The 16,129-nt window shown below is 52.0% G+C and overlaps 2 protein-coding genes across 14 annotated transcripts in view; both read right to left on the bottom strand.

Annotated features, from left to right (window-relative positions):
- Window positions 1–11,628, bottom strand: part of AKNA (AT-hook transcription factor) — a 62,353-nt gene extending 50,725 nt beyond the window's left edge. For 3 of the 6 annotated variants that reach the window (XM_016961511.4, XM_063787561.1, XM_063787562.1), the window contains exon 1: window positions 966–1,103. The gene's annotated coding sequence lies outside the window, so the exon portion shown is untranslated. Of the gene's footprint in view, window positions 1–965; window positions 1,104–9,834; window positions 9,939–11,544 lie in introns of those variants that run through there. The other 3 variants (XM_016961514.4, XM_016961512.4, XM_063787560.1) reach the window with 3 other exon arrangements.
- Window positions 11,629–15,164: 3,536 nt separating this feature from the next.
- Window positions 15,165–16,129, bottom strand: part of WHRN (whirlin) — a 105,041-nt gene continuing 104,076 nt past the window's right edge. For all 8 annotated transcript variants that reach the window (XM_063787563.1, XM_016961520.4, XM_016961522.4 and 5 more), the window contains one exon: window positions 15,165–16,021. In XM_063787563.1, coding sequence (XP_063643633.1) covers window positions 15,839–16,021 — 183 coding nt within the window. In that variant the 3' untranslated portion in view covers window positions 15,165–15,838. The remainder of the gene's footprint in view (window positions 16,022–16,129) is intronic.

The following is a 16,129-nucleotide window of genomic DNA, read 5'->3' as shown; positions in this document are numbered from 1 at the left end:
CTCCCCGTGCCCTCTGCAGCCCCTTCCCATCCAGCCAGAGCTGTCCAGGGTGCCACCCTGCTTCTACCCCCACCCACACCCTGACACCTCCCAGATGAAGAAACTGAGGCACAGAGACATGGCCTGCTCTCACAAGACCTCACAGCCAGGAAGCGCAGACAGAGGATTCAAAGCTGGGGTGCCGCAACTCTGAAACCAAGGCTGTCAGATGTGTCAGGGAGATGGGGAAGGAAGACCACCCCCCAAATCAGTAACCAGACCTTCCAAAAAGGCTCAACCATACCCCCACCCACCGGCTGGCAGGGCACAGACTTGCTGTTCTCAAGGGGTTCCCACCAGCTGTGTGGACTCTAGTCCCACAAGGAAGCACCAGCCACTCCCCCTCTGTGTCCTCCCTGCCCCCAGCCCGCTCCAGCAGCAGAGGCCGAGGAGAAAGAGAAACGGTGCCCTGGCTGTTGCCAGCTCTGGTCTTGCCATCCTCAAGAGCTGAGCTGGGTCTGCTGGTCCTCGGACCGTCCTTGGCTCCTCTCCTTGCTCTTACGCAGCTGGCATAAGGGGCCACTCCTTCAATAGGGACCACCCCCCGGCGCCGTTGCTGCCTCCTGGCCTGCTGCCCATCCCTGCATCGTCTCTGAGACCCCTTAGCAACCAAGGACACTAACTCTCCAGGTGCAGACGACGACACCCCAGGCACAGAGATGGACCCGCCTATCCAAGTTCACAAGAGATCAGAATCAGAGCTGGGACTGGAATCTAGCATCCTGAGGCTTGACAAAATCCTCCTTAAATCCACCCTTGCCCTGGAGGCCGGGCTCCCCTGAGCCAAGAGAAAAGCGGTGCAGCTCCAGCAGCTGCAACTTCCTGGCTGGGCTGGTCCGGCTGCCTGGACTGTCCCGGAGAGTCTGTGACTGGCCTGTCCAGAAGGAAGGCGGCCTCCTGGGCCCTCCTCCGTTCCGATCCCTTACCTCTCTCGGGCTCCACCACCGTCCTGCCGACCCAGTTTCAGGGGACCTGCCTGTGAATTCTTTGTTCCAAACCCAGGGAGCCCCCTGTCTCCATTGCGCCCTGGCCCACCTCCAGGCTGTTCTGCCAGCCCAAGCTGCTGCTCACAGACCAGCATCGCTCCCCACCTCTCCCCGCCCCTGCCGCGGCTGAGGCCGCCTCGCCTCGGCAGGAAGCGCCCAGCCTGATTTCCTACAAGTGTTTGTCAGAAGGAGGGGGTTTGTCTGCGTGCAGAGCAAGAGCTGGAGGAGCTTAACCCCTTGCAAGCCCTCCACAGTCAGCGCTGCCCAGGAAAGGACTCAGGGAACAAACTCCTGACGTCCTGGGCTTGGGATCATCTCAGCCCAGGCCCTGCAGGTACAGATGGGGAGACTAAAGCACAGAGGTCAGAGGCTTGGCCAAGGTCACACAGCATGCTGTAGCTCCTACCCTCTAGGCCCTCTTCAACCACGGCCTGACCTTAGCCGAGGCTCCTTCCCTCACTAGGCCTCAGGGCCCATGTGCACGGTGAGAGCTCAGACTCAACACCACTCCTGCTCTTCCAGCTCTGACTCTGCCAATGTGCAACCTGAATCTCAGGGAGACCGTGGTGATTCCTGCCATCTCAACCCACTGTCCTCACCCCGAGGTGGTCCTGCAGCCAGAGTGGGATGTTCGGGGCAGCATGGAGGTGTGAACCTGGCAGATCAGGTAAACTTTCCCTTGTTGTAAGAACCCTCCAAGGGTTCACCAGATGTTGGGAACAGATCGATCCTGATGGTCAGTCGAGCTGTCTTTTCTCAAGCCCCACCATCCCATTCCTTCATTCGTAGGTACTCACTGAGCTCCTACCGTGTGGCAGGTGCTTTTAAAGCACCTGGGAATATGGCAGGGCCCAAGACAGGCCAGTCCCCTGCTCTCCACTCTAGCAGAGACATGGACAATTAGCAATCACATGTATAATTTCAAGGAGAGAGCTGTGAACAATGAGACTGGGTGACGATCCGTATCCCAGGCCAGGTGGCACTGAAGCCTGGGGCTCACCCCAGGCCAACAGAGTCAGTCTCTGGGCATCAGACATTTTAAGTGTCCCAGGTGACTGGCCCTGGTAGAGAACCCATGGGGCCAAGAGTAATGGGTTGGAGGAGAAGGGTTATAGGATGGTCAGGAAGGTCTCTATGAGGAGGTGACATTCAAATAAGGCACTGGAAGGAAGAGGGGGTCAAAAGCAAGCCACAAGAAGGTTTGGGGCAGAGTGTTCTGGGAGGGCAAGTGGAAAGGCCAAGGTGGGGGAGCCAGCGGGCTTTCCCTGAGAACAGCAAGGCCTGTGTACCCGGGGCAGAGCGAGTCAAGCGGGAGAAGCAGGAGCTTCACAGAAAAGGGGGCACAGGAGCACAAGAGGCTCCCAACACTGGCCCCACCCAGGACCCATAGACTCTGAGTCAGGAAACAAAAAGAAAGAGGAAAAAAACCAGGCCTCTGTATTGTCCAAAAAGCCCTCCAGGTAATTCTGATAAGCAGCCAGATTTGGGAACCACCCATATAGGAGAGAAAAAAATCTCAGAGTCACTGTGGACCTGGGTTCAAATCCCAGCCCCATCTCCTGCTGGCCCTGACCTTTGAAGCTTCACCTCTCTAAGCCTCAGTTTCTTCATCTGTAAAACAGGGATAAGAAGAGTAGCCACCCCACAGGGGCTGCTATAAAGATTCAATGACATGATGCCTACCAAGGGTAGAGCGGGGGAGCCAGAACACAGTCATGTATTGAGCTATTTTATTATTGCTACTACAACTATTGCTGCTACTTAGGTATAAGTCTCTGGTCACCTCTAAAGGCTAGATCTTAATACCTTTCCTGAAGCCTGGCACACTGTTTATGGCTGATGAATGCGTTCTGTGAATGAATGAATGAATGAATGAGTGGACGTTCCCAAGGTCAGCTTGTGAATATCTGGCGCAGCCAGGGCTAGAACCAGGAGCCCTCATCCTGGTAATCGCCCACCCCTCTATCCCCTTTCCTGCCTTTTACCCACATCTGGGTGGCAGGGCTCTCCCTGTAGCCCCCAGCCCCACATGGAGCAGAGCCAAACCCTAATGAGGCCCCTCCCTATCAGCTCTGGAGGCCATGTGTGCCATTGTGCAAGGGGCGGGCTCCCCTGACACCCTGTCACTCACTCACCCTCCCTCCCTGGTCATTAACCCAGGCAGCACTGCTATCAACGCCAGGTGGCTGCCATTGCTGGGCATAGCCTGTGGCCCCTGGATAACCCCAAACCCATCTCAGGGGCAGCCACCTAACACCAAGGAGAACCGCCTGCAGTGCAGTCTGTTCCATTTCCTTGCACCCCCAAGCATGACCAACCCTCCTCCCTGCCTTTGCTCATGCACTGCCCCCTCTTGGATCACTGTCCCCACCCACAGGCCAAATTCTACCCAACCGAAGCAGCATGTCTAAGACTGAGCTCCTAGTATTGCCACCCTCCAAACCCACCCCTCCTTAGTTTGGCCCATCTTTCACCCAGGTACACACTGAGAATCAACTGTGACCCTGGACACTTCCTTTTCCCTTACATCCCATAACCAATCCATCGTCAACTCCCAGTGATTTCATTTCCTAAATTTCACCAGAATCTGTCCCCGTTTCTGCATCCCCACGTGGGTCCCTGGATCGGCCTTGCCTGGAAAGCTCTAGGGTCCACTAATCTGTTCCCCACACTGCACCGATGTGGTCTTCCAAGATAAAAGTTCCAAACAAGACCCTTCCATGCTTCAGACGCACAGCTAGCTACCATGGCTCTGAGACAGAAGATGAAACTCCACAAGCTGGCCGCTGCTGCAGCCTCTTCTCCCGCCACCCTCTCTGCCCTTGCTCAGCATGCTCCTGCCATACAGGCCTCCTTGCTCTTCCTGGGACAGATGTGTCCTGCTCCTCCCCTCACCCAGTCCCACTTCTTTTCCCTGTTAACTTCTAGGCAACCTCCAGATGTCAGCTCCAGCGTGCCCTCCTTGGGGACTCCCCATTTGGAACTATATTTCATATGTGATTATTTGATTAACATCTGTCTCTTGACTCAGTTGGGAGCTCTGTGAGGCTCTCATCATCATATCCCCAGGACCCAGCACACAGGCCCTGATATACAATAGAAATACAATAAATATATCCTGGATGATCCACTCAACCTAGCTACTTGCCCAAGCCTGACTCATAGCCCTCATAACAACCCAATGAGGCTGATGTGACAACCCCATTTCACAGTTGGGTAAACAGAGGCCCCTAGAGCCCAAGCAGCTTGCCCAAGGTCACAAAGGTGATGACCTGCAGTAGAGTTTCAAACACACAAAGACCTGGCTTCTAATAACCAAGCTTGGTGCTCACAGCATTGCAGCCCGCAGAGATAATTAATACCTGTGCACAATAAAATCGAGAGTGGAGCTTCTTACCAACTAATTGCAATTCACAAAGCCAATGTTCCAATTTTATAGTGAGGCCCTGGTTCCACACAGAGCCTTTTGGTTTCCCAAAATGCTTTCTTCTCCTTTATAGCACTAGATGCTCAAGAACAGAACGTCTAAGTGGGGAGAACACGAGTATTATTCCATTGTATAGGTGAGGACACTGAGGCCCAGAGAAGAGAAGAGATTCGTTCCCGGTCACCCAGAAAAGAAACAACAACAAAAACCTCTGACTCCTGGCCAGGTGTAGTGGCTCACGCCTGTAATCCCAGCACTTTGGGAGGCTGAGGTGGGTGGATCACCTGAGGTCAGGAGTTCGACACCAGCCTGGGCAACATGATGAAACCCCACCTCTACTAAAAATACAAAAATTAGCCAGGTGTGGTGGCAGGTGCCTGTAATCCCAGCTACTTGGGAGGCTGAGGCAGGACAATCACTTGAACCTGGGAGGCGGAGGTTCCAGTGAGTCGAGATTGCACCATTGCACTCCAGCCTGGGCAACAGAGCAAGACTCTGTCTCAAAAAAAAAAAAAAAAACACCAAAAACAAAAACAACAAAAAAAACCTCTTACTCCTGCTGCCAGGGCTTGATGACTTTCACCCTTTTACCAGCAACAGTCGTGTGCATGGCTGTGTCTGCAGAACCCTGCCAGCCCTTCCCACGAGCCTGAGGCACAAGAATCACTTGAACCTGGGAGGCGGAGGTTGCAGTGAACCGAGATCATGTCACTGCGCTCCAGCCTGGGCAACAGAGTAAGACGCTTGTCAAAAAAAAAAAAAAAAAAAAAAAAAAAAAAAAATCCACAGGGAGTCTGAGGGAAAGAGGAGGCAGGTGAGGATTTCCAGAGTGAACCAAGAAGAAATGATGAAGCCTGGCTAGGGAAGTAGAGAACCAAGTTCCAGCCTGAGTGAGCAGGAATAAGCACCTTCCTTTCTCTGAGCTTTGGAACCTGCGGCTTAATGAGATTGTCTCTGAGGTTATCAGAGATTATCTTCTAATGCTAAACCTCCTGGATTCTTTATTCCATTTGCCCACCCAGGCAGAAATGCCATGCAGACAGGAGGCTGCAGGGCACAGGTGTTAAGGCACATGGGCTTTGTGGGCAAACAGAGAACTCCATGTTCTCCCTTGGAAGCTGTGTGGCCTTGGGCAAGCTGCTTAACCTCTCTGAATCCCAGATTCCACATCTGTAACATGGACCAATAATTATTTTACAGGGTTCTTGGGATGACGGATGAGACTATGTGCCTAAAGTTCTTGGCCCCAGTGCCCAGCTGGCACAGAATGACTGTTCACAAATAAATGGCCTTGCCTTTTCCGTGAAACGCCCTACAACCTGCTCCCTGCAGGACTGAGTTTAATTTGCCTCATCCACAGCTTCCACAATATCAACCCCAGGTCTAGCGATGAGTCCTGGACACAAAAAGGGAGAAGCAGTTTTCCCAAGTGGAGGGAGGTGCTGACATTTCCCTGTGACCCTCTTCCCTGCGACCCTTAAACCAGTTCCAGGGCTCACTGACCCAGCTAGAAACTCTGTCCTCACTCTGAGTAGTTAAGGAGCAGAGCAAACAGCCCCTTCTCAGCCAACTGAGATAAGGGTTATGAGGAGGGTGCGGCCATATTGAGGAAAACACATACATAAATTCAAATTCATGCTCTTTTCAAAGAGTCAAACAAACCGTGCACGTGCCAGGAAGGGACTGCTAACAGCAAAACTATACTGAACACCTATTATGTGTCAAATACCTTATAAAAGCCTTTCCATGGACTCAGATCTCATGATTTAATCCTCATACTAATCCAAGGAGGGAAAAATTATGATGCCCATTTTATTTTATAGGTGAGGAAGCTGGTTTGAACCAAGCTGTTTGAATCTGGACAGTATAATCTTTTTTTTTTTTTTTTTTTTTTTTTTTTTTTTTTTTTGAGATGGAGTCTCGCTCTGTTGCCCAGGCTGGAGGGCAGTGGCGCGATCTCAGCTCACTGCAAGCTCTGCCTCCCGGGTTCACGCCATTCTCCTGCCTCAGCCTCCTGAGTAGCTGCAATTACAGGCAGTGGCCACCACACCCAGCTAATTTTTTTTTTTTTTTTTTTTTTGTATTTTTAGTAGAGACGGGGTTTCACCGTGTTAGCCAGGATGGTCTCGATCTCCTGACCTCGTGATCCACCTGCCTCGGCCTCCCAAAGTGCTGGGATTACAGGCGTGAGCCACCGTGCCCGGCCCTGGACAGTGTGATCTTAATCACTTTGCAACTGAAACTTGCAATAGGTAAAATGGTTGGAAACAATTGCAGTGTCCCGTAACAGGTGATCATTGAAAGAAATTGTGATAGTTCCACTCAAAGGAATAATATTAGCTGCCATTAACAGTCATGCTATTGAAGAATATCAAATAATGTAAAAATTTTGTTAAGTGGACAAGCCAGTTATAAAATAATATATATCTAGTTTGAGTCCACTTAAAAAAAAAACACAGTAAAATATGGAGGAAGAGGAGGAGGAAGAAAGGAAGGAGACAGGATAGGAAAAAAGAAAGGGAGAGAAAGCAAAAGAAAGAGAAGGACATGCTTTAAAATGTTTACAACAGGCCATGCGCCGTGGCTCACACCTGTAATCCCAGCATTTTGGGAGGCTGAGGCGGGAGGATCACCTGAGGTCAGGAGTTCGAGACCAGCCTGGCCAACATGGCGAAACCCCGTCTCTACTAAAAATACAAAAATTAGCTGGGTGTGGTGACGTGCACCTGTAATCCCAGCTACTCGGGAGACTGAGGCAGGAGAATCGCCTGAACCTGGGAGGCAGAGGTTGCAGTGAGCCAAGATCGTGCCACCCCACTCCAGCCTAGGCGATGACAGTGAAACTGTCTCAATTAAAAAAAAAAAAAGTTTACAATCATTATCACTAGGTAGTAGAATTATAGGCAAGTTTTTTTGATAGGCAAGTTTACCATTTTTCCTTTTGGGTATTTTTCAAATATAACAGTTGCTTTAAAAATAAGAATGGAATGAACATGTACTATTCTTAAAAACAAAACAAACGAATACCACCTCACATCTGTGTGGTGCTTCCTTCTGACCTTGGGCACCTCCATCTTCAGTTGCCCCTCCTGTGAAAGGTGAAATGTATCGTTGGGTTCTTTGAGGCCCTTTACAGCTCTGACATCCTATAACATTCTGTAACCCCCACACCTTCTCCTCCTCTGTTTAAACTCTAATACAATATGTTGTTTTCTGTAATACAGCCATTATGCAACATGTGGGAACACATGAAAATCACTAAAAGGAAAGGAAGCAATCAGCGCCCAGCCTCAGCCACTTTTTGCATTTGGAGGCATGGCATGTGTTGCTGGATTGGATCCTCATAAATAATTAGGCATTTAACAGATGAAGAAAGGTTCAGAGAGGTTACACAACTTGCCCCAAGTCACACAGCATGTTAAGGCACAGTTGGGTCTGTACCCACAAATAAAGCATTATCCTCCAGATGAATCCTTAGTGGGGGACTGAGTGTGCCTCTTAGACCCTGAGACCTCCCCTCCTCACTCCTGGTCCTTGGCTGTGGTCCCAAGACCCCGAGGAGACTGACAGCTGGACATCCCACTCTGGCCCTGATCCCAGGCTCCTTCCCCAGAAAAAGCTGAGCTGGCAGTGGGGGGGCTGGGGGGAGAATGCTGGCAAGGACCTAGGGGCTGGTGTGGGAGCGGCACTGGGCGCAGAAGGTCTCACTCGGCAATGGAGCCGGAGTTCGCCTGACATTTGGCAAGGAAGCCCAGAGCCAAGATGGAACAGCAAGCTGGGGTGCAGGAGGGAGGGAGGAGTGAGAATGTGAGACTTTGGGGGCAGGAAGCCTGGGTAGATCAGCCCTTTGCTGTTTTGTTTCAGAACTTCTCTGATATCCTCATCTACAGACAGAGGCTTCTCCTTCCCTCAGGCATGCATGTGTAAAGTAACAAGATAATGTGTTTGTACGCAGGACACACTCAGAAAATGAGGAGCTTCTGTTAGCCTCCTGGCTCCCCTGGCCAACTGCCGCACCTCTTCCCTATCACCCACCCTGACTTACCCCCCAATCCCTTGGCACAATGACAAATCTTAGAGCACCATCCTGTCAGGTTTTTCCCCTGCTTAACGACCATCCGTGGCTCCTGTCACTTTCAGGTTAAAGGCCAGACATTTTGGCCTGGAATTCAGGCTCATACCAACCTGTTCCCAAGTCAGGGGCTGCTGCACTGCATAACTCACACCGTACACTACAAAAGCCATCTCATAAAGGGTTTCTTCCCAAATCCCATACTTTAGGGGAGCTGCAGTGGGGCGCAGGCCTTCTGGCCTGGCTCCACTTGGCTCTGCCAAAAAGCCCCCAACTCCAGGCTGCCAAGCAGAAGCAAGGCTGGTCTTCCATCCCCCAACACCCTTCACCTGCAGCTGTCTTAAAAAAAAAAAAAAAAAAAAAAAGTAAGAAAAAGCCCTGATTTGTGGTGGTTACTAATTTTGATGGTGTTAAATACCCTTACTGAAATTGGCCATGCCAATTTCAAGCTATTGATATCACTGAATGCTGCACTGGGAAGAGATGGGCACAATCCACTCTCCCGAGCTGACACCAGCACACCCTGCACACCCCAAAGTAAGGATGCTCTAACACCAGTGAGAAGCTGTGTGACTCTCGTCAAGTGGCTTAACCTCTCTGAACCTCAGGCTTTCTATCTGTATAAGAGGGACAACAATAACACCCACTTCGACAACATCACGTAACTGATATAATCTAGATGATCAACAACAATGTTTTGAGCCCTACACTAGGTAGACACTAGGGAATAACAATGGTGACAAAACAGATAAGAGCTCCTGCCCTCCCAAACCTCACTTCTTGCAGTAAAAGCCCTGGCACAGTGGCTAGAATGTCGCACTCAATAAATATTACCTATGATATTAGCTAATAATACCAATGGTATTATTGTTGTCATTATTCCTTCCTTTCTTTGAGCCTCAGTTTCCTCATTTATTTAGAATGTGGACTGAGCAAAAGTTTCTTATGATGCCACCTCACTCAAGCCTTAAAATGGTGGTAAAGTAGATGGGCGCGGTGGCTCACGCCTGTAATCCCAGCACTTCAGGAGGCCGAGGTGGGAGGATCATGAGGTCAGGAAATCGAGACCATCCCGGCCAACATGGTGAAACCCCATCTCTACTAAAAATACAAAAATTAGCCAGGTGTAGTGGCACACGCCTGTGATCCCAGCTACTCAGGAGGCTGAGGCAGGAGAATCACTTGAATCCGGGCGGCAGATGTTCCCGTGAGCCGAGATCGCGCCACTGCACTCCAGCCTGGAGACAGAGCTAGACTCCATCTCAAAAAAAAAAGAAAAAAAAAATGGTGGTAAAGTGGGCATTACCAACCTCATTTTGTGGAAGGGAAAACTGAGGCACTCTGAACTGAATCCAGGCTGGGGATCTAAACTCAGGTCTTCTTACTCCTTGTCTCCAGATCATTCCCACCTTCCAGGACTGAGGAAACATAAAAAGGACCAGGAATTCGACTGGGGATGTGAATGCTTTAAAAATACTTTTCCTTCTCCACGCCCCCACGGGGGGAAACTGAAGTGTCCATGTTGTGCACCAATTTCCAAAACACCCTCTCAGTATGACGGCCCTGTAGCTGGGACCATTCCCAGTCTCTCTGGAAACCCCTATCCTAGCGCCTCTGGCAGAGTCTGCAGGACGGTGGGAGCTGATGAAATCCCCTTGCAACAAACAGCCCCAATCACATGTTTTAAATGCAAACCGGCTGGACTTTAGGAGGCAAAGGCCCCACGTGGACATCGTCTCCCTCCTGCAGAAGAACTGTGAGACGACTGCCCCAGGAATAAACCCAGAGTCCCAAAACACCATAGGTTCCGCTCCCCTGTTTGTTAGTAAGTAAACCAGACTTAGGCCCTAACAGATGGGCAGCCATTGTTTTATTAACAAAACAGCCCCCAAATAAAACCCACCAATTCCAGAGGAGGCGCCTGGAAAAGTCGTTTGGGAAGTCCCTGTATGTATCTAACTTTAGTCTTTCATGCTTCAGTTCCAGCCCATTTCTTCTCCTTCTGTTCTAGAGGACAGGAACAATGTCTCTTTTCACTGCAGCCTGTCTCAGCTTCTCTCTGCTCCAACATAGCCCAGGTTTGTTATCAGCAATTTTCCCTTCGACTATCTCAGAAGCAGGTCTTTAAACATAGGTAATGATGGACTCCAGTCCGTCATTTCTTTCAACAAAAGCCCGGGAAAGGAGCTTTGGAAGTGTCGTCTAAGGTCACGCAGCAAGCAGACTCTGGTTCTGCCTGTGCCAGCCCCATCACACTGGGGAGAGCCCAGCTCTGCGCCTCCCTGCTGTGCACCCTTGGGCCAGTCGCGCCCCCTCTCTGGACCTCATTCTCCTCCGCAGGTGTACCAAGAGGGAACTGGACTTATTTTTGCAGCCCGTTCAGTTCCTACCATTGTCAGGGCTGCCTACCCGACACTGGCCCTTGTTCTACCTTCCCCCCCGCGACAAAAAGAGGAAAAGAAACTTGCGTTAGGCGTCCGGGAAGCGCGCGCGGCTCCGAGGGCCGCCAGGCTGCGCGGATTGTTGCTGGGTGAACGAATCTCACACAAATCCCAGACAGAAAGCCTCACCTCCCCAGTAACCACAGCAACCCGGGCCACGCCTCCAGCCCAAACACAGCCCGAGGCCCAGCCAAGGCCCACCCCCGAGCTCCCCCGGGACCCCTCCCCTCCCTGCCACCAGCCCCAGCTGGAAAGAGAAAAAGCCAACGCCCCCATTGTGCAGAGGTGGAGACTGAGGCCGGAGGGTGGAGACTGTGGAACCCCGCGGCCGGCACGGTTTGGACTGGGGCCCATACCGCCCGTCCAGGGCTCCCTCCCATTCCCGGAGCGGTGATGCGTCTCCTTCCCTGTGCGCGTGGGGTTTCCACGTGGAAAAGATCGAAAGCAGCGCCGTCCCAGTGGAACGGAGCCCACCGGCACTGTCCACTCGCCCTCCCCATTCTCCCGACGGAGAAACTGAGTCCCAACGAGGGACAGGGACCACCCCGGACGCCCCGCGAGCCCCTCCCCGAGTCTCACCTGCTGGCGGCCGCCGAGCGCGGGTGGTTTCCTGGAGTTGAGCGGCAAACAAAGGCCTCCAATCCGGGCGCGGGGCGGGGCGGTGGCTCCTTTGCATAATCCCTGAGGCCCGCCCGCGACAGCAGGGGGCGGCCCGGGGGGGGCGGGGCCTCTGGGAGCGCACCAATCACCGAAAGGCCGCCGCCACGGCCCGCCCCCAGGGACTCGGACATAGGGATCGCAAACCCTGCTGCAGGATGAAAATCTCAGACCTGGGAGGCTGTGTGTGCCTACTGCAATCAGCCCCACCGCAGACCCGGAGATCGAGGCCCGGTCTGCGGAGGGTAAGGCATTTATGCAAGATCGCACAGAGTGGCTCACGCCTGTAATCCCAGCACTTTGGGAGGCCGGGCAGATCACCTGAGGTCAGGAGTTCGAGACTAGCCTGGCCAACATGGTGACCGTCCCCCCACCCCCACCAGTCTCTACTAAAACTACAAAAATTAGCTGGGCGTGGTGGCGCATATCTGTAATCCCAGCTACTTGGGAGGCTGAGGCACGAGAATCGCTTGAACTTGGGAGGCGGAGGTTGCAGTGAGCCAAGATTGCGTCACTGCACTCCAGCCTGGGCGACAGAGCAAGGCGCCATCAAAAAAAAAAAAAAAAAAAAAAGAAGATCGCACAGAGCCACAGTGAGGAGGAAATCACAAACTTCCATGGCTGAAACGGCCTGCTTAGTAACAGTAATAATAAACTTTTCTTGATCACTAATTATGGGTCAGACCTGTTGGAAGCTCTTCTGCTGTTCAGTCGTCTCCTATGAGGTAGGTAGGTATTATCACCACCGCCCCCAAGTATATTCTTGTCCAACTCCCCATCAGGCAAGCATGGAAACCCAGCCCGAAGACGGACAAGAACTTTTCCAAGGTCCCGCTGTGAGTGCAGCACAGACATCATACCTTGTCCACCACACACACACCTTGAAGGATGCACGGTGTCCAACTCACCTGGGCTCTTTGCCCCAGCTCTGCCACTTGCTGCCAGTGAGCCTCAGGCAAATGGGATTCATACCCACATCTTATGCGGTTGTTGAGAGTAAATAAATAAACATAATGGCAGGCCCGTCAGAAATAAATCAGTGGTACTAATTTAAAGAGCACCTTGACCGACCCTATTAACACAAGAGGGTTAATAAGTCCTGATGCAAGAAGAGACTTGCCCAAGGTCCCTCATCCAGCTGCATCCAAAGTTGAATGCTTTGGAGTTTTTCCTCCAGGTAGAAAGCACTTGCCAGTTCCCCAGGTTGCCTGCTACTCCCTAGACACATATTTAGTAGTAAGTTTAGCAGCAGCTTCTACCCACTAAGGGCCTGCTCTGTGAAAGGGGCAAACATTTTAGCTAATCCTTCTGGGCTCTGGCCCTGGAATGTCAGTGTAGGAAGGGCCCAAGGTGTTTTTCCACACAGGTCATGGAAGTGAAGTGTTTTTCTGGGTTTGAGCAGCATGGCGGTCCTGACTCTTGAACAGAATGGGGAAACTGAGGCTTGGTGCATTGTGTAACCTGCCCAGCATTCTCCAGCAAGGGAGAAGCAGACCCTGAGACTCCATTCCCCCCAACCCCCACTTTGGCATCATGAGTAAAAATGTCAGGGTCACAGGTACATGTGGCCAGGATGGACCTCTGACAACCCTCCCCCCACTCTCCCAGTACTTGAAGCTGCCTTAGCCCACCACATTGGGCCCTTCAAAAGACACCAGGACAGGTGCAGGAAAGAGCAGACCCAGGCTTAAGGCAGCTGTGGGTCCAAACTTGTCCTCCTTAGCTGTGTGACTTTGGACAACTAACTGGACCTTTCTAAGACCACTTGCAAAGGAATGTTTTTAGGTTAAAAGTTCTACTGGGAGGGGAACCCACACACTTAATGGGCTACAGCCTCAGAGTCAGGCCCAGGAATTCCAGAAGCAACAAGTCCAGAAACTCATTCCTGTCCTACTCCTTCCAAGTACAGACATGGGGCTGTGACTAACAGCTGCTGGGGGTGGCAGCTCCATTGTTAGTTTCCTATGGCTACTGTAACAAATTAAAACGGCACAAATACCTTCTCTTACAGAGGGCAGAAGTCTGAAATGAGTCTCTCTGGGCTTCAGGTCCAGGTGACAGTAGGGCAGCTTTCTTCTGGAGGCTCTTGAGGGGAGAACCCACTGCCTTGCCTTTCTCTGCTTCTAGTGGCTGTCTACATTCCTCAGCTCGTGGTCCCTTCCTTCATCGTCAAAGCACATCACTGCAGCAACCTGTTTCCATCATCACACCTTGTCCTCTTCTGTTACATCTTTCTCTGCTTCCCATTTATAAGAGCCTGGTGATTATACTAGGTCCACCCCATGTCAAGACTATAATCATGTCCGCAAAATCCCATTTGCCATATAAAGTAACATTCCAAAGTTCCAGGGATTTGAATCTGGGTATCTTTGGGGGCCATTATTTAGCCCACCAAACCCATTTTACAGATGGGAAACTTGAGGCTCAGAGAGGTAAAATTACTTGCCCATGACCACACAAGCTTTGGAGTTGAATGCCAGGAGATCTGAGGCCTAACGAAGCCCTCCTGCTGCTAGGTGGGGGGGTCATTCCCTGCAAAGGGTCAACAGCACCCTGTCAGGGGATGGCAGGGGTGCCTTCTGAAACACCAGCTGCCTCAGGGGAATCCATGGCTCAGGTCTCAGGTGGTCTGCCCAGGCTGGAAAGAGAACAAGGACAGCCAAGAACAGGATCTGGGACAAGAGCATGGAACCAACTGTCCCTAACCCACCTCTGGCAGAACTCTGGACACAGGACTGGACAAAGCAGGATTTCTCAAACTCTTCCATCTTCCAGACAAATATTGAGGACAGAAGGAATGAGCACTGGGGCCGGGACTGAGGCCGTACAGTAGACCATGTTTGCAACCTTTTCCTCCGAGCCCATCCCATATGTTTTGCTCTGACACCCGCTGTCCTAGGCTACTGGAACAGCTTGACCCACATAGGTAGAGAGCAGGAAGTGATTGGGAATTTATGGCCTCTCTCTGTAGGCTTTGTCTAAAGACTGACAGGCATCAAAGTCCAGCCCTCTGGCCTTGAGTGGAGACAACTCTAGGCCTAGTGTACGCCCTGGGATCCTCCTGGGATCAGGCTGAAGCTGCCTTCTGCAGACTTTGCCTGAAATCTCACCTTCGCTTGGCTTCCTCCCCTTCCCTGTCCTGCTTCCCCACTTCCTTGCTGGTCTGCCCTGAGGGCACTTCTTGACGATTGATTGGGTACAAATCCTTATCTCCAAGGCAGCTTCTGGAAAGGAATGGGCTGCATATGAGATTTAAAACATTCATGCACATTGTGCATTCTGCCTCATAATATACTTGTGGGTTTTAATCTAAAAATATTACCTGTAAATACTCAAGTTTTGCCTTCAAGCCTTCAATTAAGAGGCTCCAAGATGTGAGTGTGGCTCAAGCACCCCTGCATGCCCCACCGTGTATCCCAATTGGAGCCATGCGGGCAGTCAGGGTGGTGGTCTGTGGTGCTCTGACTGCCCCCACCTGTCCTGCCCACCCCTCCCCACATGGAAACCCCAGCCACACAGGTAAACCACACAGCACGCTGGCCTCTAACCTTGTTCAGATTTCTTTATTGAAAAATTAAAGTCATAAGCTCTGTATATAAATACAATGACACTGCTGGTCACCTGCAAGGCCTCTGGGATAGGCTGGGGGTACAGAGGGAAGCTGGGGCCTTGGGGTCCCCAGGGGCATGGGGAGGGAAATAAATAATAAACACCATGGGGGATAAGGAGCCAGGAGGAATGGGGGTGTGAATGGGGAGGTGCTCGATGCTTATTTGTGGCACTAAAGGTCTTGCAAGATGCCCCCGACTGGGGGCCGTGTCCATGAATTCTCAAGTGACCTCACTTTGGACAAAGGCTCAGGCATCTGGGGATGGGCTGGGTCCTAGCTGGAGGGGGGACAGCAGTGCCCCCAACCCAACCTGGAGAAACCAGCACTCTGCCCTTCCTTTTCCTTTCTTCCTGTCTTGCAACCCACTTGTCCTGGGCACCTACTGTGTACCCAGTACAGCACCAGTTCCTGACCTGACCTTCTGTCTGCCTTGTCCTGCTCTCTTCCTCTCCCAGTTCTGTCCAGTGGGCTGGGATGGAGGGGGGATGTCTTCCTGCTACCCTGGCCATGCAGCCCCAACCCCGCAAGGAGCTTGATGAAGCCAACAGTGGGAAGGGACTGGGACCAGGGGCTGGGCAGTGGTGGGAGGCCCTCAGGCCTTGGCCTCTAGAGCATCACATTGAACTCAGTGACCAGAAAGTCAATGTAGTCACGGTCCTTAGTCTTGAAGGCCTCGGCGATAATGCGGGCGGCCTCCCGGTGCTCCTTGCCCCGAAGCGTCAGCCCATTCACTTCCAGGATCACGTGGCCCACCTTGAGCTGCCCACAGTTGTGAGCTGAGCCGCCTCTCTGCAGGGAGGAGACACAGGGCATGGGGTGCCCAAGGGTTAGACGGGCCTGGCTTTGACCACCAACTGGGTCAGTCCCAACACTGCCAAGCAGGCAGCTACAATCTGA

Source organism: Pan troglodytes, chromosome 11, assembly GCF_028858775.2.
Source record: "Pan troglodytes isolate AG18354 chromosome 11, NHGRI_mPanTro3-v2.0_pri, whole genome shotgun sequence".
NCBI classification, from domain to species: domain Eukaryota; kingdom Metazoa; phylum Chordata; class Mammalia; order Primates; family Hominidae; genus Pan; species Pan troglodytes.
This window is presented reverse-complemented; position numbering and strand designations above follow the sequence as displayed.